The sequence below is a fragment of the Bubalus bubalis genome, chromosome 2 (assembly GCF_019923935.1).
Source record: "Bubalus bubalis isolate 160015118507 breed Murrah chromosome 2, NDDB_SH_1, whole genome shotgun sequence".
In the NCBI taxonomy this organism is placed as follows: domain Eukaryota; kingdom Metazoa; phylum Chordata; class Mammalia; order Artiodactyla; family Bovidae; genus Bubalus; species Bubalus bubalis.
In genome coordinates this window covers 96,366,707-96,391,107 of record NC_059158.1, presented here as the reverse complement: position 1 = coordinate 96,391,107, position 24,401 = coordinate 96,366,707, and the positions used below count along the sequence as shown (strand labels likewise).

Here is a 24,401-nt window from a genome sequence, read left to right as displayed (position 1 = left end):
AGCTCATAGGACAGTAGAATTTGTATATGACATTGACATGCTGGGAAGGAGAAATGGATATTTCCACTGAATCATCAAAGCATGAAATTTCGGGTGGCTCTGAGTAATTCTGAGTAACAGCTTTATACTCAAAAGCAAAAAGATATGAGTTAGAGATTTGGCCTTTGTTTTGCACACAGCTCCCACACAAAGCACACATGGCAAGCAGTCTGAACCGGCACTGAAGAAATGTGAGTCAACCTAATATAAAATCTTGAACAGTCTAGGCCTCAATTTCTCCCATCTTTCCATCTTTTATTTCAGGATAACACTCCTGAAATAACAGGTCTATTTATTTTGGAATTAACAAAAGGCAATGGGACCCCGTTAGAATGTTTGGTGCATGGATTTGGAATTTAAGTTTTACTGTGGTGGGGACAAAACAGACAGTGAGTCATAGTTTCCCACAGCTTAAGTTACCTCCTGAAATCAAATTAACCCAGCGGAACACTAACTTACTAACTGCTACCCAAATGATCTTAAAGGGGTTCCTGAAATAGTTGGTGTAACTTCCCAAGATGTTTTACTTTCTTCTAGGAAACAGCTAAAGCACAGTGAAAATCTGACTCAATGTTAATGAAAGTTCTTTGAGCCACTTAGAGGAAAGTTACATTGTACATTCAAGGACTTAAATCACTGGTCATTTGGTATATGTGGTAAGGGCAGCTGTAGCTTTTCTCTACTTTTAAGCTTTTCATTACTGAAAAAGGACAGAAAATAGAGCATACCAAATAGCCTTCGGGGTTATGGATGAGAGGAAAGGCTACAACTCGATTATAGAAATATGTTCACTTTGTTGATGTTCTGGGAGTACATGCCAGCTTCCTGGCAAGGTCACGTTAGTGCTATTCCTATTCTTCTCATTTTGCTTTCCTGAAAATGATGAGCACTTTCTCTTCCTAAGATGTTTCCTTATCTGAGATCTCAAAATCTGAAAACAAGTGGCTCTAATCCATATAGGATTACCAGCTCAACATCATACATCAAACTGCCAGGCAAGGGAAAGTCACTGGTCGAGGAGCATATAGATCAAAAAAGCAACCAACAGGACAAATGGAGATGATTGATGGAATGGAGCAAAAACAATAAAATGCATCAAGGTGGGGATGCAGGTGTGAGTAGCATGCACGGACTATCTGAGGACTTCTTTTACTGTTTCAAGTGCGGCTTCTCCTTGGAAACAATGGGGATGAGCAACTAATGAATATGGTTTGGTCGTTTTTGATGCGAATGATGACACAAAGTCAACCTAACCACTCAGGTGTTAGGGCACATGTTTTGGGTTGAGAGTCCTTGTCTTTCAGGCAAATATGAATATCCTCATGTCATACATGATTGAGAAAGCAGAAGAGGTCAACTCGATGCTTCCTCAGTTTCTCATAACCAAAGCTGTGAGTACCTAAACTCATCTTTTTCCCTGTTATAATGAGTAAGTGTTCCCCTTCCTATCAAAGGTCTGCCCCATCACTTGGGGTCTGGATCCCAGGCCTCCTAACTACCAAAAACTTCCCACCTTTCCCATCAATCTCTCTCCTTTTCTCTCTGTTAACAGGCATGGACACATATTCTGATAGCTCCCATCTTGAAAGAAAACCTCTTTTGACTTCATACCCTCTTCAGTCTACTGCCTGGTCAGTGTCAACTTCCTTGGAAGCATGGTCTGTGCTTGCTAAATATACTTCCTAACTCCCCTTCTCTCCTCATCAGACTGCATCCAGCTTTCATCTCCCAAACTCCAGACAATGGTCCTAGTGACGTCCATGCTGCTGACCACCGTGTTGCCAACCCAACGTCCATTCCTTTCTCCTCACCTTAGGTGACATGTCACAACATTGGCTGCAGCTGGTTGCTTCCTCCTTTTGAACACACTCTTCTCTGTTGATGTCCATGAATCGCTCTGCCCTAGTTCTCCTCCCATATCTCAGGCTTCTCCTTTTCAGCTTCCTTATTTGCTGAGTCTTTTCATGCACCCCACTTTTGCAGGATGGAATTCCTTTGGATTTGATCCAGGGCTGCCTTCTCTCCTCCTTCCCCTCTGTCTTTAGATGACTTCATTCATTACCACAGCTTTACATGCCACCTGGATAAACTAACGATCCAAATGTGTATCTTTGGCCCAACCCCTTCCTTTGAGCTCCAGATTCTCACATCTAACTTCCTACTTCATATCTCCTTTGAGATGTCCACTCCCCAAATTCCCTTCCCATCTGTCTTCATCCCACCCTAGTCATATCCAGCCTAGCTGCTCAATTCATAAACCTTGATTTCCTTGATCATCTTTGATGTCTCCCTCAATCTTAGCTCCTACACAAGGTCCATCACCAGCACTCTTCATTGAATTCCCACAGTATACCTCAAATATGGAGAGAAATAGTTTTCTCCATCTCAGTAGCAGCAGGATGGCTCAATCCCATTATCCCTCACCTAGAACAGCTCTAACGGTCTCCCTGATTCCAGACGTCTCCCACTCCAATTCACTGTCTCTCCAACAGCTAGTTTTATTTTAAATGCGTGATAATGCAAGCAACAACCTCAGTCTTCTAAATCTCAGTGAGAAGGGATGGATTTGGAAGCCTTTCCAATTAAATGAGGCAAAACACTGGCAGCTCCTCAGGGCTCCTCTCCGTTTAGTTTGGCTCAGAGCTGATTCCTGGCCTTGATTGTGTGGCAGGTTAAGGCATGCATCCTACATTTACCTCTTTTATGTGTAGAAAATCCTTCGCGTCAAAGGAGATGGCCGTGCTTGGAACAGGCACATCCTCGTCCAAGGCACCACAGTAGCTCACATTCGTCTTCACAGCAAATGCTACGGGTTTAGACTGGGAACAGAACCATAGAAGAAGGATGAAGGCAGGAAGACGAGGAGGGTTTTTCTAACTGAAATGTAGCATCAGATCATGGAGAGTACCAGGCAGTAAGAGAAATCGCTTTCCAAAGAGGGATCTCAATTGGGTTTCGCATTTCCAGGCAGCACTAAGAAATCTGCAGAAAGGACTCTGAAAAGGATTCCGTCCTACTCACTCAACCCTGTTCCCCTCCTGTCATACTTTCCAACATTCCAAAGAATTGTGCCCCAGAGTCTTGGGGAGGGGAAGGCAGAAGGGGCAGTCTGCTTTGTCCTTTAGTCATAAAACTTAAGTTTATTTTATTTTCTGAAGTATGAGCATCCTTTTACTCTTTTTACCTCTCTTTGGCTGCACCATGAGGCCTGAGGGATCCCAGCTCCGCAACCAGGGATTGAACCTGGGCCCTCAGCAGTGAGAAGATGGAGTCCTGACTTCTGAACCACCAAGGAATTCCCATGTTTATTATTTTAAATGATAACAGATACCCACATCTTGGGGTACAGGAAATGTTTGCTGGGTCTTAAAGGAAAAAGAGGTGGAGGGGTAAAATAAATATTGTTGAAATAGCCTCAGATCTGAAAACCTGCAGGATCCCACTCAACAGAATATCTTGTCCCTGCAGGGGAAAAAAAGGCTGGCCCGGCCGGGGCAGACAGGGAGGGCGGAGCCGTTTACACATCACGTCACCTTCTCCCTAGCTAACAAAACTGCTTCTGAAACTCTTTTTAGACAAATTCCCCTGCAGCAAAGTGCTCCTGGGCGGCCGCAGCTTGGCAGGCTCAGCCAACCTCCAGCTTCAGCTGACAGCACCGCTGCTGACATTCGGGTGACACAGCAGCCACAGGATAGACCCTGAGAGAAAGCTAAAACAGGAATTAGCCACGCGAGAACACACCAGGTTCCTGCAATCCTGGGCTGCTCTCTTCTAGAGGTGCTTAGTCTCAGTCCTGTTGTGAACCCATGGACTGCAGCCCACCAGGCTCCTCTGTCCATGGAATTCTCCAGGCAAGAATACTGGAGTGGATTGCAGTTTCCAGCTCCAGAGATCAGGCTTGGGTCTCCTGCACGGGCAGGAATTCTGTACAGGTACAGAATTCTGTACCACTAGCAGGCTGCTCTGCTATGGGCTCATTTCTTCAAGCTGGGAACACACCTGGGGAGCAAGAGGGTCGAGGCAGGACCTGAATTTGGGTCCCACTGACACCGCACTGCCTCCAACCCCCTTCCACCACCTGGCACAGATATCACAGGTGTCAAAGCAAAGGAAGACACTTCCTGAGCCTGCCTCACACTCCTCTTCCCACTCTTTTAAATATTTTACTGTCAAAATAGAAAAGGGAAGGAGTTCACTTTATTTGAGCTTCCTTTTTTTTTTCCTCCTAAAACTTGGAAAGACTGGATCAATATGCTTTAGGAGTCTATCATGAAGGGCAAAGAGGAGAGGCTGACCAGCAATCTGTTATGTCCATTACTGTGAATAAAATTTCATTTCCAAAAAAGGATCTGTGCTTAAAAAAAAAAAAAATGTCTGAAAGACATAGCACCGGAGATCTCTAGTGACTCGTTCAGTTTTAGCATTCAAAAATGCAATTTGTTCTTTGTTGCCTCCTACAGGGAGGCCTGGCGTGTTGCGATTCATGGAGTCGCAAAGAGTCGGACACGACTGAGCGACTGACTGAACTGAACTGATGGGGTCTTCTTCCTCTGGAATATCTGAAGGTCTCTTTCAGATATTCAATAATCTGAAAGCTTATTCAACAATCATTCAATAATCAATAATTCAATAAAAGCAAAGCCTTTTATTGCTCGATTTTGCTGAAATGCTAATCGTTGCTCAAAGTTCTGAACAGGGAAGGAACTTGAGGTGGGAGACTGAAACCAGGAGGGAAGGATAGAGACATCAACAGTGCAGAGACCAGCTGTGTGCCTGCAGCCAGTGATGAAGGCTACTGTCATGGAGAACAGGGCGGGCAAGCTGGTCCCTTGAGAGGCTCTCTGTCAACTTCTGGAAGGGCAAGCTGGGTATGGTCCACAATCACCAAGATTGAAGATGACCAAGAGTTTTCACCACCCAACCAAATGCAAAAGGAAACTGAAAGGGTCCAGGTCTCAGGATTCCACTCCCTGAGAGTGTTACTATCAGGGGTGAACAGACGAGGGCCTGGCAATCTGGTGCCTTATCGGGACAATCATAAAGCGATTATTCCAGAGAAATGTGAGGCAGGGGAAGAGCAGCTGATACCTGCTGAGCAACATGCCACTTTGGAACCCAAGAGGGGCAAGAACGTCACCTTTGCTCTCTCAAGCTGGATGGCCGCCTGCTGCTCCCTCTCCTGCCGAATCGCTTCCCGATCCTCTTCCAAAGAGACATCAGAGTCAGACGGCCTGCTTGTGTAGGAGTCCGCTGAACCCTGGAAAGGAAAACCCAGAGTAGCCTGAATGAGATGATGTGGGGCGTCTTACGTCATCAATTCCATAACGGCCTCCTGGAATGAGTTCTTCTCATTTGCACAGAATCTGATGCATACGCTCTGTGCCTTATTGCATTAATGTAGATGCAGAATACAGTTAAGCATCTGAGTAATTCAGAAGGTAGCAATGTTGTAAAGGGAAATATTTTGACTGGATTAAGTGCTAGAAAGTAAATGGCAATGAAAATTATGTGATATCCAGCCCCAGTTCTTCTGGTTCTGTACTATCTTTATATTAAACCCATACTACTTGTGGAACTGAAGTTTCATTCCATTCTCTCTTTTACATATAGATTTGAAAGAAAAAGAGACTCAGCCTATTGCAAGAGCTAAATCCTGCCCATATCTTAAATTACAGATGATCAATTTGTCTAAGATTTCAAGACAATAAAGCAGAAACCTGCATTAGTAAAATGACTTTCCAGTTCCAACATCAACACTATTGAATAAGGATGTCCTCAACTGAAGCCCATGCCTAGAAGGGCTGTTTGAACAATGACGAAATCCAGCCTGATTCATATGGTCAAGGAATTGGGGGCTGCAAACATCACTTGGTGCTCGTGCCATAAGAGGCGATGAAAACCACAGCAGCTAAAAACAAAAAACAAACACCCCAGAAGTTTGCCTTCTGTTTGCTAAAAGAACACCATCCTTACAGTCTCCTTAAGCTGGCATGAGAAGTTGGTATTTGCGTAGATGATGACCTTTACACAGAGGAGGTATTGACAGGACTGGTGTATTTGGCATGTTTCATAAACCAGGCACAGAAGCATATACCTATCCATATAGCTGGCACCCCACTCCAGTACTCTTGCCTGGAAAATCCCATGGATGGAGGAGCCTGGTAGGCTGCAGTCCATGGGGTCGCTAAGAGTCGGACACAACTGAGCGACTTCACTTTCACTTTTCACTTTCACGCATTGGAGAAGGAAATGGCAACTCGCTCCAGTGTTCTTGCCTGGAGAATCCCAGGGACAGTGGAGCCTGATGGGCTGCCGTCTATGGGGTCGCACAGAGTCGGACACGACTGAAGTGACTTAGCAGCAGCATCCATATAGCTGAGAATTTGCTACCCACTGCAAAAAAATAATGCTAAGGATGGTTGACTGCTGAAATGGGCCCTTTAAAAGTTTTTTCTAAACTTAGAAATGTTAGTGTTTGGTTTTTTATACATTATTTGTGAATTTGCTGCCCATAAAGGCAACTTTGTCTCAGCAGAGGGTGTCATTTTAGCTGGGGTAGTCTGTTCCACCATAAAAACAATCCCAGCACAGATTTTTCCAGGAGCCAAGAACAATAACTCCTGCTTAGAGTTTTATTAGAATGCTGAGGAAAATCCCAGTTCTAAATTCTAACTCTGCAACCCACTTTTGAAAACTTTATGCAAGTTACTAAACCACTCCAAGACTCAGTCTTCTTATCTGTAAAATAGTAGTCACACAATAAATAGACATTATCATTCCTGTTTCCTAGTGCTGATATTTCTAGTATGACTTAAGAAAAAAGTTAAGAGATTCTAATCATTTTCAATTCACTTATAATATATATGCACAATAGCCCATCTTGAAATGTATCTGTTTTATTGTATTTACTGCATAGAAGACATAGTTTTCCCCCCAGTTTTATTGAGATACAATTGACATATAACACTGTGGAAGTTTAAGGTGTACAATGGGTTGATTTGATACATTTATATACTGAAAATGATTATACTGTAAGTTTGATAACTGCAGTGAGTCCAAATCCGTGCACTCTATGTACTGCTTTATTTTTTGTTTTTTAATTTTTACAACACTGTGTTGGTTTCTGCCGTACAACAATGTGAATCAGCCATAACTATATATATATATATATATATATATATATATATATATCTCCCCTCCCTCCTGAGCATCCCCTACCCCATCCCACGAAGGTAGGAGCGCCAAGGTGGACTCCCTGTGCTATACAGCAACCTCTCATCAACCATTCACCCCACACATGGTAGTACATATATGTTGATGCTACTTAAAAGTGCCCTTTACATAGAAAATGCATTTGCTAACCAAATAATAGTCAAATTCCTCTGTGCAAATCTACTGGGGGAAAATCTGGACCTTCAAAATAAATAAATACAGGATGACAATTTTATATATACATTCGTTGCTTTAAAAGGAGCTACCTTGAAATCCTTTAAAATGAGAGTTTCTCAGAACAAAGCTTTTGTCCAAATTTAGGTATACCTGCACAAAATCCAGAGTAAGAGAGAAAGGAAAGAATGTTTCTAAAGAATATATGGAACCAGTTTTGTGTTAGTTCCAGGCAATGCTTTGCTGAAGTGTGATGTCTGCGGTAGACCAATTTAAGGTGTTAGATGTCTGCAAAGGTGCCTAGACTATAAAGTGATTACGATGTGGGAAGCCAGGGAGGAGGCACTTGTTCTGAAAACACGTTGTGGAGAAGGCTAATGATTGTAGTTCACAAGAAAGCAGGCTGCCCGCTGGAGCAGTGAGTCAAACAGCTAAAATACACAATCCACTGTTGACACTAGGAAATGGCTAATTTCCTGAAACTGCGTTAATGACTTTTCAAATCCTGGCATTCAATCATCTGCACACACAAGAAGTGACTCAAAGACTCCTGCAAGTCCACTTTATTTTGAAATGTGAACAAGAATTTCAAAATTACTTAATAAATTCTACTACTGCCAAAAAATGTGAAAGCGTATAGTATTCTAAGAATATTGGTAGAAGGAAAAATAAAGCACTGTGATATTTACTTTCATAATTACAGTGTCATGGAAGGACTGATGCTAAAGCTGAATCTCCATTACTTTGGCCACCTGATGTGAAGAGATGACTCATTGGAAAAGACCCCAATGCTGGGAAAGATTGAAGGCAGAAGGAGAACAGGGCGGCAGAGGATGAGATGGTTAGATAGCATCACCGGCTAAATGGACATGAATCTGAGCAAACTCCAGGAGACGGTGAAGGACAGAGGAGCCTGGCATGCTGCAGTCCATGGGGTCACAAAGAGTCAGACACAACTGAACAACAATGACAACAATTCACAGCATTTACTCTGGATTTTGTTTTTTCCTTCATTGATATCCACATTTCTTTGAAGGTGGAAATCATTGCTGCTGACTCTCAAGGTCCTAGAGATAGCAGAGGTTCAATATCAAGAGCCCAAATTTGGCCCATGGACATGTTCTGCTGATTTGGCAGGGAACTAGTTTCTTGCGTCTATTTATTCTTGTTTTATTTTGTTTTGTTTCAACTGCTCGATTTTCTATCAAAGTATAGACGAGAGAAAAAAAGGAAAAATAAAAAGAACCTAGGTTGTTCACAATGGCATGGAGAGAAGCAGAGAGCCACAGAGAAGCAAGAGGAGACTGCCTTGGCTGGACTAGATCAAGGGTGGGAAAGGAAAACGGGGCTGTAGCGGGCTTGGTAGGACTGGAGGGTCAGGATTAGGGTTTGGAGGATGGGGTAAACTGCCCAGCTGCTACTGCTAAATCGCTTCAGTCGTGTCCGACTCTGTGCGACCCCATAGACGGCAGCCCACCAGGCTCCCCCGTCCCTGGGATTCTCCAGGCAAGAACACTGGAGTGGGTTGCCATTTCCTTCTCCGATGCATGAAAGTGAAAGGTGAAAGTGAAGTCGCTCAGTCATGTCCGACCCTGAGCGACCCCATGGACTGCGGCCTTCCAGGATCCTCCATCCATAGGATTTTCCAGGCAAGAGTACTGGAGTGGGGTGCCATTGCCTTCTCCGGAACTGCCCAGAGGTCTACTTAAATCTTTATGATTGGGAACAGGCAAAATGCAAGAAGAAAATAATGCTAGATGCTAAGAGAACAGAACTAATGATATACAGGTTACTAGCTCTGGACAAAGCTAGAAATTGTAGCCCCATCAGCTTTTTATTTTCCAGAATTCCACTCTATAAAATTGGCAAAGAGCAAGCTATGCAAATTATCGAGTAAGTCTAACTTGGGGTGTTAACCCATGTGTAAGGGGCAGGATGGAGGCTAGCACCTCAAAAGTTCCTATGCAGACACCATTGCAAGTCACATCTTTAACCTCAAAGAATCAACTAACCTGGGAGGAAAAGAAACAAGTATCTCTCTATATACAAATAAAAAATATATATATAATATTCTGTACATGTGTATATATAAAAGTCATTGTAAAAACCATAAAATAATGCATCCTAGTAAATATCAAAAGAAAGAAACATATATCTTCCTATTAACACAAGGCCCAGATTTTTTCCCCTTTTATTCAATATTGAAAACAGATTACAGACTCACACCTTTCATAAATCTTCTTGAGTACAAAACACAAGCCCTATAGAAGCACTGAAAAGCCAGTTTACTATTGTCCTGGAAGAAGGAAAGTGACGTCAAGTCAAATAGTGGAAGGGCTCCTCCTGCTCAGAGAAAGAGGCCATGAGCTAGATGGGAGAGTGGCTGTGGACTCTGGGCCAGGCCATATTGGGCTTGACACTGCTGTCCATTCTTACTGGCCTTGGGTCCTGGGGAACTTATTTTAACTTTCTGAGTCTCAATTTCCTCCCTTGTGGAATGGAAATAATAACACAGACCTCGCAGAGTTTCCCAGTGTTTGATTTGAGATGGAACAGCATTTCTTTTACCATCATGAGGATGATTCCTGAAATGCTGACAAATAATCTTTGACTCACTAATTAAACTTTCTGGCAGCTTTTCAAATTCAATTTTTGGCTGCCTAGAGTTTTAGGATTCATATCTTGTTCTTTTTTGCTTTCAGTTCAGTTTAGTTCAGTTCAGTCGCTCAGTCGTGTCCAACTCTTTGCGACCCCATGAATCGCAGCACGCCAGGCCTCCCTGTCCATCACCAACTCCTGGAGATCACTCAAACTCACATCCATCAAGTCAGTGATGCCATCCAGCCATCTCATCCTCTGTCATCCCCTTCTCCTGCCCCCAATCCTTCCCAGCATCAGAGTCTTTTCCAATGGGTCAACTCTTCACATGAGGTGGCCAAAGTACTGGAGTTTCAGCTTTAGCATCATTCCTTCCAAAGAACACCCAGGACTGATCTCCTTTAGAATGGACTGGTTGGATCTCCTTGCAGTCCAGGGGACTCTCAAGAGTCTTCTCTACCACCACAGTTCAAAAGCATCAATTTTTATATACCACAAAATTCATAGGTTAAATATACAACTCCATACATTTTTAGTATTTACAGACACAGAAATCTAACATTTGAATATTTCTACCACCTCAAAAAACACAAAAACAAACAAAATAAAACCCTTCTGTCCATTTGCAGTCACTCTCCAAACCCACCACAAGACCCAGGGATCCACTTACTTGTCTTGTCCTTTTAAAACTGAAATATATACTTCTTCTTCTGAGTAGTTTTAGTATTTAAATACGTCATTAAATTAGAGCAAGGAGAGGGAGAGTTTATTAATGTTTGATTTTAAAATGCACTAACACTGGACCAGAGTCTGGTTATTGTTGGAACTTTTGAGCGTTGTGGTCAGTCCTGGGCCTCTCACTTCCTACCATTCACTAGACATTGACCATCTGTCAGGTTCTGTTGTGAGAGCCATGTGAGAGGAGCTGCTTATCTTTTCTGAGATTCTTTCTTCATCTGCAAAATAGGAACGATCCCTTCAGGCTTATTTTAGAGTATTACTAAGATGCCATAGTACAGCATAGAGTACAAGCATAATAATGGCACAAACAAGACCAGTGTGGTCCAAGAGAACTTTCTGCTATGATGGCTATTCTCTGCGTGGGCACTGTCCACTATGGTGGCCACTAACTACATGTGGTTACGGAACATTTGAAATCTGCCTAGCAAGACTGAAGAACTGCATTGTTCATTTAATTTTTAAGGGTTAAAAATTTTGTTTCACTTCAATTAATTTAAATGTAGATACCCACATGTAAAACTCAACATTCAGAAAACTAAGATCATGGCATCTGGTCCCATCACTTCATGGCAAGTAGATGGGGAGACAGTGGAAACAGTGACAGACTTTATTTTGGGGGGCTCCAAAATCACTGCAGATGGTGACTGCAGCCATGAAATTAAAAGATGCTAGCTCCTTGGAAGAAAAGTTATGACCAACCTAGACAGCATATTAAAAGGCAGAGACATTACTTTGCCAACAAAAGTCCATCTAATCAAAGCTATGGTTTTTCCAGTAGTCATGTGTGGATGTGAGAGTTGGACTATAAAGAAAGCTGAGTGCCAAAGAATTGATGCTTTTGAACTGTGGTGTTGGAGAAGACTCTTGAGAGTCCCTTGGACTGCAAGGAGATCCAACCAGTCCATCCTAAAGGAAATCAGTCCCGAATATTCACTGAAAAGACCCTGATGCTGGGAAAGATTGAAGGCGGGAGGAGAAGGGGACGATAGAGGATGAGATGGTTGGATGGCATCACCTACTCAATAGACATGAGTTTGAGTAAACTCCGGGAGTTGGTGGTGAACAGGGAGGCCTGGCATGCTGCAGTCCATGGGGTTGCAAAGAGTCAGAGACAACTGAGCGACTTCACTTTCACTTTTCACTTTCATGCATTGGAGAAGGAAATGGCAACCCACTCCAGTACTCTTGCCTGGAAAATCCCATGGACGCAGGAGCCTGGTAGGCTGCAGTCCATGGGGTCGCTAAGGGTCGGACACGACTGAAGCGACTTCACTTTCACTTCACTTTCACCTTGCACTATATCTTGTAAAGAGGTCTTTGAATATGTTGGTTGAAAGAATAAGGCAAACTCTGCAGCCCACTTTTATTGGACAGAAGCCCGGCAATTAATCTGACTAAGCTTCAATTTTAGGTTTCAAAGGGCAGTTGGTCAAGGGCAGCAAAGGAGTATGATCAGAAAAGGTCATAAAGGGAAATGGAAGAGAATGAATGCTTACTCAACCCTTACTTTATGTGATTCACTAACTTATGAACTTTATATCAGCCCATCAACCCTAAGAAATAGGTTATGATTATCCCCACTTTATAGATGAAGCATCTGAGGCTCAGACAGGCAATAAGAGCTTCCCTTCATGCCACTATCACAGGGCGTGGTGCAGGAGTATGGGCAGAATCTCTTTTTAAATTTCCTCTACAAAAGTGAATATTGCTCAGTAGTGTCCGACTCTTTGCGACCCCAAGGACTATACAGTCCATGGGATTCCCCAGGCCAGAGTACTGGAGTGGGTAGCCTTTCCCTTCTCCAGGGGACCTTCTGAATCGGGGGATTGAACCTAGGTCTCCCGCATTGCAGATGGATTTTTTACCAGCTGAGCTACAAGGGAAGCCCAAGAATACGGGAGTGGGTAGTCCATCCCTTCTCCAGGGGATCTTCCCGACCCAGGAATCAAACCAGGGTCTCCTGCATTGCAGGTTGATTCTTTACCAGCTGAGCTATCACAAAAACCTGATGCAAAATATTTTGTTAATGTAGACTGTACACCAAAATCTCACTAATTATAGGACTGATGTATGCAGGTAAAAAAATGACACTCTTAGATCATGGAAAGGGAATTTCAGACTGCTTTTTCAAAAGGCATGTTTGCTATTTCTCACTTCACATAGTATCTCTAGATTATCAAGGTTCTAGTGTGTGGATTTCTTTGAGTTTCTCTTTAATGATGGGACTTTTACTCAGAATTTTAGTGATTGGTAGAGGATATTAAGGCCCCCTTGAGAGTTTTCTTTTCTTAAGTGCTAACTTCTCCAACTATGTTTATACTATGTATTTAAATTATTTCTTGTAGCTAAGTTATAATTACATATCGATATATAGTTTAAAACTGAATTATAATTACATAATTAATTATATATAATAATTAGTCTGAATTATCTGATTAGTGGAATCCAAAGTAATAGGTTCTACTATAACTGTTTTTACATAACTTCAGTAAAAGTAAATAATATTCATTTAGAAAACTTAGCCAACTGTATCTTTCTTGTTATGTTGACTCATTTGGCAACTGCTGTAATTGCCTGATTTCAGATAGGTATTTTTCTCTCTTTTTTGCATTTATTCTTTGACTTTTATTGAGATATAACTGATACACAGCTCTGTATAAATTTAGGATATATAGCATAACAATTTGACTCACATATGTCATGATTGATAGGTATCTCTTTTGTTGCTAGTCCAAGGAAACCCATCAATGATGAAACAGTAACAGCAGAAAAATTTCTTTTGGCCTCATAAGTATAAAGAGGGAGGTGACAAAAAGGCCCCAATAGAGATAAAAAAGAAATCTGTATCAGCCATAGCCATTTAGGAGATTGTGGGAAAGGAGAAGCTGAAATGTGGGCTAATAGATTTGAAAGGTAAATCAATGGTGATGGTGGTGACAGGGGACAGATTCCTCTCATCTCGGGTTATTAGGAAAACTGAAATTTAATACGGTTCAGCCTAATACAGTCGGGGGAGAACAAGAGACAGAGGTTACTTTACATGAATGCTACTTGGCAAAACTGCTTCGACTATCAGTGCATAATATCATGGGCTTTCCTGGTGGCTCACTGGTAAAGAACACACCTGTCAATGCAGGAGACCTGGGTTCAATCCCTGGGTCAGGAAGATCGCTTGGAGAAGGAAATGGCAACCCACTCAAGTGTTCTTGCCTGGAAAATCCCATGGACAGAGGAGCCTGGTAGGCTACAGTCACAAAGAGTCAGACATGACTGAGTGACTGGTCATGCGTGCATGCATGCATAGCATCATACGAGTATGTAAAAAGTGCTACACCAATGAACACAGTAATAAATTGAAACTCTCTGTGAGACTGAAGGGTGACAGAAATTGAAAAAGAGTCATGATCACACTCTGCATCCAATAAGAATGTTATTTTAATGGTATGGATGATGAGATTATGGAGTTCAGTCTCCTGGGAAAGGCAAAGTGACTGCCTGCTTGGAGAAGGTGGCCTCAAGCAGTCAAGGGTTACGTAGTACAGGTCACAGAACATCATGGGACACTGAGCAGCCACCCCAGGGACCAGCCGTACCTGGTCAGAACTGAGAGCGCCTGACCAATCCACATGATGCAGGTGAGTGCCTAGGTGGCTCACCTGGCTGACCTCAGCACTGGCATCTACCTGCAAGCAGTAGCCACAGCATGAAGTCTTCCTTCAAGGGCAGTGGCTCAAGCTGCACTAATTTAGTTTCAGGAGAGATATTCAAAAGGAAATGACAGTATTTGCTCAGAAAATCTTGAATGTGCTGCTAGTAACTGCTGAGCTGCATAGTGATGAGGCAACTCCTTACAAACGTGGCCATCTATGATCCTTCTGGGGCTGTCCAGGTGGTGCTGGTGGTAAAGAATCCACCTGCCAATGCAGGAGACACAGGTTCGATCCCTGGATTGGGAAGATGCCCTGGAGTAGGAAATGACAATCCACTTCAGTATTCTTGCCTGGAAAATTCCAGGGACAGAGGAGCCTGGTGGGCTACAGTTCATGGGGTCAAAAGACTTGGACACGACAGAGCACACACATACACATGACCCTTCTGGAAAAGTGACTGACACTTCACATTCCTTCACAGTGGTTTACAAAGTAGCCCGCAAAACACTACTTTTATGCTGTGGTCTATTTTCTCAAGAGTCATATTAGAAACCTAACAACAGTAAGTATGTTTCTCCTAAAAGTGGCTACAGGCAATCCCTTGTGTCTTAAAAAAAAAATTTTTTTTTTAATCTTTTCCTTCTAGTATGTAAAGGGAAGAATAATATAGGTTGGTTTAGAAGAAAATAGGAAAAGGATTTGAACCTCTCCTTACCATTCTGTAGCCTCAGAAACTGTTTGATGAAAAATTATCTTCAATTCTGTGAAAATATTCATAACGTCTCTCATTAAAGGAATGCATGTTGACTGCTAAAAGAATCCAGGTGTGTCATCAAGAACAGAACAGAAATTTGCCTCCTCAGAGACGCCTACAGATGTGACAGAAGCCAGAGTGGAGCATCTATCAATACTTCAGGCAGAATCATGTCTTCTCAGCTTCTGTTGTCCTCAGAGCCCCCAGCACAGAGCTTTGCATCACACAGGAGAGCTCAAAACTATTTACTGAATGAAAAACCGAAAGAGGAGGTTTCAGGAGGAGGAAGAGAAATGTAAAAGGAGCACTCGGTAAGGCCCAGGCTTCACCCAAAGGGAATAGACACTTCTGGCCTACAGATGCTGCTGAAAGCCACGTTGGAGAGAACAGGAAACAGCACTGATGTTAGCCTGACAAAATGATATGAAAGTTGATTTGGAAAAATTAATATTCAAAAACTCTCAGAAAAAATATTTTTAAAAGACCAACACGAATTAACCTTTTTAATAAATATTAAAACATTATAAAACTACAGAACTTAAATTTGGTATTGGTGCAGAACAAAGAAATAAGAGTCTGCAAATCAACTGCTGTATACTGATAATTAATATAAACACAGGAAACATTTCAAATCAATGGGGAGAGAGTGATTATTCCATAAGTAATGTTGGGAAATGTAGATGGCCAATTGGAGGGGAAAAAAAAGGTAGATCTCTACTGGATTTCTTGTATAAAAATAAATTGCTGATGAAGAAATTTCAAGGCAAAATTATGGATCTATAGTTACATATTTATTACATATACACACATATTTATACTAGAACTAACAGAAACTATGGCTATAGTTTTAATGTAGCATGCAAAAATGTTCAGAAGCTATGAAAAGATTGATTAACTTGACTATATAGAAATTTTAAATATTTATCTGGGAAAGAAATACAAAATTGAGAATGACAAAAATAGAAAAAAATGGTCACGACCCGGGCTTAATGTTCTTCATACTCAAAGAGCACTAACAAAGTAATAAGAAAAAAATAAATAACCTGCCTCTTCACCCACCAACATGGCAAATAAAATTAAGAAACAGAAAAACAAACAAGAATGTACACTGAAAAGGGCTTTGGCTTCTTTCCTACATAAGGAAATATAACTTAAAATACGCTACTATTTTCACTTATTAGATCAAAGCATTTGATAATACCCACTACTAGTGAGGGAGCAGTAAAAGTGACATATACGTTAGTAAGAATGTAAGTTGATATTATATTTTTGGAGGTAATGAGGCAAAAACAATCAAAATTAAAACAGACAAAAATTTTAACCAAACCATTCTATCTGAAGAAATTTACCCTAGAAATATACCTATATCAGATATGTATGTATAAACATATATACAAGACTATTCCTGTATTACCAGAACATCTTACTCATCTCCTGAGAAACCTATATGCAGATCAAGAAGCAACAGTTCCAACTGGACATGGAACAACGGACTGGCTCAAAACCGGGAAAAGGCTGTATACTGTCACCCTACGTATTTAACTTCTATGCAGAGTACATAATGCAAAATGCTGGGTTAGATGAAGCAAAAGCTAGAATCAAGATGCTGGGAGAAATATCAATAACCTTAAATATGTAGATGACACCACCTTTATGGCAGAAAGTGAAGAGGAACTAAAGAGCTTCTTGATAAAGGTGAAAGAGGAGAGTGAAAATGCTGGCTTAAAACTCAACTTTCAAAAAACTAAGATCATGGCATCTGGTTCCATCATTTCATGGCACATAAATGGGGAAACAATGAAAACAGTGACAGACTTTATTTTCTTGGGCTCCTAAATCACTGCAGACGGTGACTGCAGCCATGAAATTAAAAGATGCTTGCTCCTTGTAAGAAAAGCTATGACAAACATAGACAGCATATTAAAAAGCAGAGATGTCCCTTTGCCAACAAAGGTCCATCTAGTCAAAACTATGGTTTTTCCAGTTGGACCATAAAAAAGGCTGAGACTGAAGATTTGATGTTTTCAAACTGTGATGCTGGACAAGACTTTTCAGAGTCCCTTGGACAGCAAGCAGATCAAACCATCAATCCTAAAGGAAATCAGCCCTGAATATTCATCACAAGGACAGATGCTGCAGCTGAAGTTCCAGTCCTTTGGACACCTGATGGGAAGAGCTGACTCACTGGAAAAGACTCTGATGCTGGGGAAGATTGAGCACAGGAGGAGAAGGGGGTGACAGATGATAAGATGGTTGGATGGCATCATTGACTCAATGAACAAGAGTGTAAGCAAACTCAGGGATATGGTGAAGGACAGGGAAGCCTGGGGTGCTGCACTCCATGGGATTGCAGAGTTGGACATGACTGAGTGACTGAGCAACAACAACAATATTCAGTATAACACTGCATATGATAGCAAAAGAATCATAAAAACCTAGATGTTAGGCCTAGAAGATATGTTTTTAAAAGTATGGTGCATTCACACACAGAATAGTATGTAGATGTTAAAAAGCACGATATAGACCTCTAAGTAATTATATGTAAAATTAAGTCATAAGATCAAACTATAAAATAATCTGGCATGTTGTTTTAAAATTGTGTTAAAGTAAATATTTTAAGAGTCTCTCTCCACACACACACACACAAACACAGAAGAAGAGGAAAACAAACTTTCATTTATTGTATTTTATACCTTTCTGTACAGTTGAAAGTTTTACCTTGAGAAATTTAAGCTAATATTATGTATATAGATATTCACATTTGTATATATAATATAAATGAGTATGTACTTATTTAATAGAATTATGTAGCTTGAAATTTTCTATGTTAACCTCAAATGATGATTTTGATGGGCAACATTAAATATTAATCATCATTATAATATAAAAACCTATAATAACCACAATATTTATTGAGAACTTACTATGTCCCACTTAGTGTTAAGCACTTGTATTGACTGTGGTCTTTGGAAAGGACTATCCCCTCTGAAAGGGCTTGGGGTCCCCACAAATGGTAGCTGAGTGTGAGTTTTTCTCTTTGGCCACCAGTCTCCTAAATTTGCAAAGCCTGTAGGTCTTATGTTAAAAATAAGATGATGCAACATACTGCAGTAGTTTAAATTTAGGTACCAATGCTATTTTTGAATTATAAGACTGATGATTTGAGGGTATGTGAGTGGTCTGGTGGGTCCCTTATGCATATGTAGAATGCATGCTGCTCTGCGCAGGAGCCACACCTATGCCTAGTTACCTCTACAGAAGTCCTCCAGCATCTTACTGTCACGGGACTTGTCCTCCAAGCTGCTATATTCCGCACACACTTGCTACCCACCCTTTGCTCTTTGGGGCCTTAATTGTGATTAGACAATGCCCACCCTCCCCCATCAGCCTCGATCAACTTCACTTGGTATGTGGGATGGCAAGAGCCATGCCCTTCCTCCCCAGTGGGTTCAGAAGTTGGGAAGGAAAACAAGTCTTGCTTTTTGACTGCCATCTGATAAGTCTACGTCAGAGCTCATTAGGTTAGAGGAAATTCTTGGTTCAACCTTTGGAACTAAGAACTGAGGCCTTAATCACAGTAAAACGGCACTTTACAGATGTTATCTAATTAGTCACCATAAACACTTTGAGACGTGGAGCTCATTATCCACACTGAAGTAACCAAGACTGAAGAGAAACTGAATATTCCCAAGGTCACGCAGTGGGCGAAGTGTGGTGAACTCTGATCTGACTGACTCAGAAGCCCTTTCTAATAAATAGCTAATCACCAAGCCCAGTAGAGGCGTTGGCAGGCGCTGCTGGATGAGAGGTCGCCAAGGCTTGAGGCTTTAAAAAAATGTAGAATCCCTCTCTTTCTCTTTCTCTTCCTCTTTCTCTCTCTCCTTTCAGAACAAACCAACAATTACCAAGTATGCTATGTTCCCTCCAGTACACAATCTTGATATCTCTTCAAAGCTCTTTGAGCCCTCACAGACAGCTCAAGCTGCATGCTCTAAGTCACTCCATCATCAGTAATGAAGCCAAGACTTGCATTTCAGGTCAAAGCATCTCTTGAATGATCTCTAAGATTCTTCTGAGGTCTGTTCTTAAAGATGTTCTTTAGGTCTGTTCCTCAAAGTGCCAGGAATTCGGTCTTCAAGTACTTACTTGGTGATAGAATATTCATTTGAACTGACATCAAAATACATGCACTCAACTATTCCCATGGATGGGACTACCAACCTTGCAGGTTCCCCCCTCCACCCCTTCCTTCAGACCTATCCATTAGCTCATTATTATATTTGAAGTGGTCAGGGAAGAAATTCAGGTCTGCCTTTTTTTTTTTTAGTTGGAAACTTTTGCACCAAACCCCAAAAAAATTTGAGATAAAATTATTGATTAGAATGAGTTTGGGAGAGATATTATGATTTAATTTACTCAGATCATCTTTATTTTTCATCAGGAAACATAAGGACAGGCCGTGCTTACTCATGAGAGCTGGGAAAAATAAGCAGTTCAGAGCTGGGCTTTGAAACTAGACAGGTTGGAATCCTAAGACTGCCATTTACTAGATATTTGCTTTGAACAGACACCTAATCTTTTTCTGCTGTCTCCTTTCTGAAGCGGAACATATTAACCTAACTCAAGGAACCACTGTGAAGATGATGCCCTCCAAGGCAAGCACCCAGTGGAGCTGGCACTCTGGACTGGTTAGCAAGGACACTTCTGTTGACGGATTTATCCTGGTCCTTTGTTTCTTGACTGAGCCCATGTTTGCTATTTTAACTCCTCTGTAAAAAGGAGTGGATAGTGGAAATGAGTGGATAGTGAGACCTTAATCAAACAGGACTGGTGTCCTTACAAGAGAAAAAGACCCAAGAGTGTCTCAACATAGACGAAAGGCCATGAGAGGACTCAGCAAGAAGGCAGCTGCCTGCAAGCCAGGAAGAGAGGTCTCGCCAGAAACCAACACTACCAGCATTTAACTTTGTCTTTCCCATGTTCAGAAGCGTGAGAAGATAAATTGATGTTGCTTAAGCTCCCCTCCTCCCCCAAATGGATAGAGATGTAAAGTTTATATTAGTCGAGGTGAAGAATTAAAGGGTCTAATAAGAACTTTGATTGGGACAATTAAAGGTATGGGCTAAAATGAAATTGAGGAATCAGGTTGGCCTTATCCTTCCACATTTTTTTCTGCCTGCAAAAGCTGAGTTCACTCAGGAGGCACTCCTTCTTTGAGAATAACCTGAAGACAATCAATTTTGGTTTTTGGTCAGACAGCAGCACAAAGAACACTGCTGTCCTTCGCACAGGGGGATGGGATGATGTCCTTGACCCACTCTCCCCTCTGAACCATGTGGCAGCTCTAAGTGACGTGCCTGCCAGCCAGGGCTGATGTGGTGGGCTTCCTCTCTAGGTCTCCAGCGCCTTCATCCAGATGCCCAGGGCTGGGGCAGTCCCCAGTCACAGAGGACAGGCATGTCCCTCTACTAACCCACCCAGACCCAGCTGTCAGGGCCAGGCCTGTCAACAAAATAAGCCAATTCATCAGAAACGTTTACAATCCTAAACTGGTTCAAACAGATAAGACATTCTTTTCTTTTCCCAAAGCAGAATATGGGCTCACTGGTCACAGACTGACCTGTCATTTCAATGAGGATAGCCTCGCAGAGCCTGTGCCGCTTACTGCCTGCACAGTAGTGAAACCATACCCAACACAGACACAGTTTTATATGTGAACCAGGTGATTCTAACTCATAACTATTCCCAGGGTCCAGGTATCCCAAGAGCACAGAGCAGGTAAGTAGCTCTCTGCATACCAACCACATTTGTAGGTGTCTAACAACAGACACTAGTTCATGTCTAGTTGTCTACCATCCAGTATAAGACTTAAATTGACAAATACTTGCTGAAAAATTGCTAAGTACAAGATCCGTGCTAAGTGCAATGGTAGTAAGAAGGTGAATAAGATACGGTCCTTATATAACAGGAGCTCATAGTCTGCTAGAGCAGACAGGTCTGTAAACAACTACATTATGAAGGAGAGCATGAGAAGTGCTGTAACAGAAATACAAATACAGGGAACACAGATTAATTCTGTTTGTGGGAACAGAAGATCTTTGGGAGAAGGTGAAGGCTGTTGAAATAAGGAGGGCTGCCAGGAATGGACAGTATAGTGCATCACCAGGATAGAGAGTTCCAGGCAGGGAGGAAAGCAAAGCCAAAGAGCAGGAAAAGAAAGGAAATGTTTACAGAATGATGAGTTTTGTATCAAGTGGGAGTCATGGTAGATACCAAAGATGTTAAGCTGTATATAATCAAGTTGAGGAGATGAGAGATACATTCATGAAACATAGCAACCCAGTGCTAGAACTATAGTTAGAACTGGACATGGAACAACAGACTGGTTCCAAATAGGAAAAGGAGTTCGTCAAGGCTGTATATTGTCACCCTGTTTATTTAACTTCTATGCAGAGTACATCATGAGAAACGCTGGGTTGGAAGAAACACAAGCAATCTGGAATCCAGATTGCTGGGAGAAATATCAATAACCTCAGATATGCAGATGATAACACCCTTATGGCAGAAAGTGAAGAGGAACTGAAAGTGGAGAGTGAAAAAGTTGGCTTAAAGCTCAACATTCAGAAAACGAAGATCATGGCATCTGGTCCCACCACTTCATGGGAAATAGATGGGGAAACAGTGGAAACAGTGTCAGACTTTATTTTTGGGGGCTCCAAAATCACTACAGATGGTGACTGCAGCAATGAAATTAAAAGACGCTTACTCCTTGGAAGGAAAGTTTTGACCAACGTAGATAGCATATTCAAAAGCAGAGACATTACTTTGCCAACAAAGGTTCGTCTAGTCAAGGTTATGGTTTTTCCTGTGGTCATGTATGGATGTGAGAGTTGGACTGTGAAGAAGGCTGAGCACTGAAGAATTGATGCTTTTGAAGTGTGGTGTTGGAGAAGACTCTTGAGAGTCCCTTGGACTGCAAGGAGATCCAACCAGTCCATTCTGAAGGAGATCAGCCCTGGGATTTCTTTGGAAGGAATGATGCTAAAGCTGAAACTCCAGTACTTTGGCCACCTCATGCAAAGAGTTGACCCATTGGAAAAGACTCTGATGCTGGGAGGGATTGGGGGCAGGAGGAGAAGGGGACGGCAGAGGATGAGATGGCTGGATGGCATCACTGACTCGATGGATGTGAGTCTGAGTGAACTCCGGGAGTTGGTGATGGACAGGGAGGCCTGGCGTGCTGCGATTCATGGGGTCGCAAAGAGTCAGACACGAATGAGTGACTGATCTGATCTGATCTTAAAAAAGCAATGAGGAGTTTGGGATTAATATATAGTAGTGGGATTAATATACATACACTATTGTATATAAAATAGATAACCCACAAGGACCAACTGTATAGCATAGGGAACTATAGTCAATATTTTATAATACTCTACAAGGGAAAAGAATCTGAAAGAGAATATATATACATACATGTATAACTGAATCACTTTGCTGTACACCTGAAACTAACACAACATTGAAAATCAACTATAGTTTGATAAAAATAATAAAAATAAAAGATAAAAGAGCGAAGAGAGAGCAGAGAGAAAGCAATGAGAGCTACTAGTTTGGAACTGAAAGAAGGCTGAGGTTAGAAAACTGTAGCTGAGACATTTCAAAAAAAAAAAAGGCAAAGAAAATGTGAACAAAGGCAGGAAGCAGCTCCCTTGGAAGTTCATGCTGAGGAGTGGTTGAAAATAAAACCTGAAGTCGTAGAGGGGAGTAAACGCAGATCAAGAGGAGGCGTTTGCAGCCCTCTGCTGGGAAGTCGATGGCTGACTCTGCATTTGAGCAGGAGAGTTTCAGATGGACAGGGGCACTAGGAAGCTCAGTCCAGAAGTGGGAAAGAAGACAGTCAGAATGACAGATGGGGAGACAGACAGGAAAATGGACTGGGACGAGGGAGGAGCCAAAGGCAAACCCAAATATCAAAGGACAGATTGTAAAAATGGTTGACAGGGACTTCCCTGGTCGTCCAGCGGTTAAGAGTCCGAACTTCCACTGCAGGGGGCATGGGTTCAATCCCTGGTTAGGGAAAGAAGGACCCACATGCCATGTCATGCAGAGAGGCCAAAACAAAACCAATAAATAAATAAATAATCTGAAAAATAAAAAATAAATTGACAGGTTATGTGGGATAGCCATGTATGGATGTGAGAACTGGACCATAAAGAAAGCTGAGCACTGAAGAATTAATGCTTTTGAATTATGGTGCTGGAGATGACTCTTGAGAGTCCCTTGGACTGCAAGGTGATCAAATCAGTCAATCCAGAGAAAATCAACGCTGAATATTCATTGGAAGGACTGATGCTGAAGCTCTAATCCTTTGGCCACCTAATGCGAAGAACCAACTTATTGGAAAAGACCCTGATGCTGGGAAAGATAGAAGGCAGAAGGAGAAGGGGATGACAGAGGATGAGATGGTTGGATGGCATCACTGACTCAATGGACATGATTTTGAGGAAACTCCAGGAGACAGTGAAGGACACGGAAGCCCGGCATGCTGCAGGCCATGGGACACAACTTAGCAACTGAACAACAACGTACCCTTCACTGACTGCTTAGTGTCTGCTGGGCACTGGATGGGCTGCTGGCCAAAGGTGACTGGAGGTGGAAAACAACTCACATTTTTCAACTTAATCATTTCAACTTGAAGACCAAGAGTTTTCATGGTTTTGGTTTTTATTAAAACTGTGCTAAATCCATCAACAAACTATCAGCATTTAATCTATTTCCTGTTTAGCAGAAACAAGGAGAAACAAAAATCAAAGCTAAGAGAGAAAATGTAGTAAAGGTGGGAAAGTGTAAAAGTATGCCCTTTATCTAAGAAATCCAATAAATCCTCATTATTAACTTCATATTTTATAAAAACATTCTTCAGCAACTTCAATTCTGTAGGTTCAAGGCAATACTATCTACAAGACTACAAAATTAGAATTCGTAAATAATCCTTCCTCCAAGAAAAGGTCACAGAGGATTTAAAAAGGAAAGTGGATTGAGTTTTGAAAGCTGCTATTGAAATATGGTTTGGTACCTGTTGCAGAAGTTATTTATAACCAAAGAGAGCATAAAAACTAGCCATGAGGGACAAGCAAAATGCATGGAGGCTGGGGCTTACACTAATTTTAAGAGTAAGAATTTGAGAAACAAGCCTTTTTCATTTTAAGCAATCACTGCTTTACTGAACA

The 24,401-nt window shown here is 41.7% G+C and overlaps 1 protein-coding gene across 6 annotated transcripts in view; it reads right to left on the bottom strand.

The window, feature by feature from the left end:
* The window catches only part of CACNB4 (calcium voltage-gated channel auxiliary subunit beta 4), a 282,377-nt gene that overhangs the window by 52,948 nt on the left and 205,028 nt on the right, over positions 1-24,401 (bottom strand). For all 6 annotated transcript variants that reach the window (XM_025261447.3, XM_025261438.3, XM_044935379.2 and 3 more), the window contains 2 exons: positions 5,177-5,296; positions 2,736-2,858 (listed from right to left, as the gene is read on the bottom strand). In XM_025261447.3, the coding sequence (XP_025117232.1) occupies positions 2,736-2,858; positions 5,177-5,296 (243 nt within the window). The remainder of the gene's footprint in view (positions 1-2,735; positions 2,859-5,176; positions 5,297-24,401) is intronic.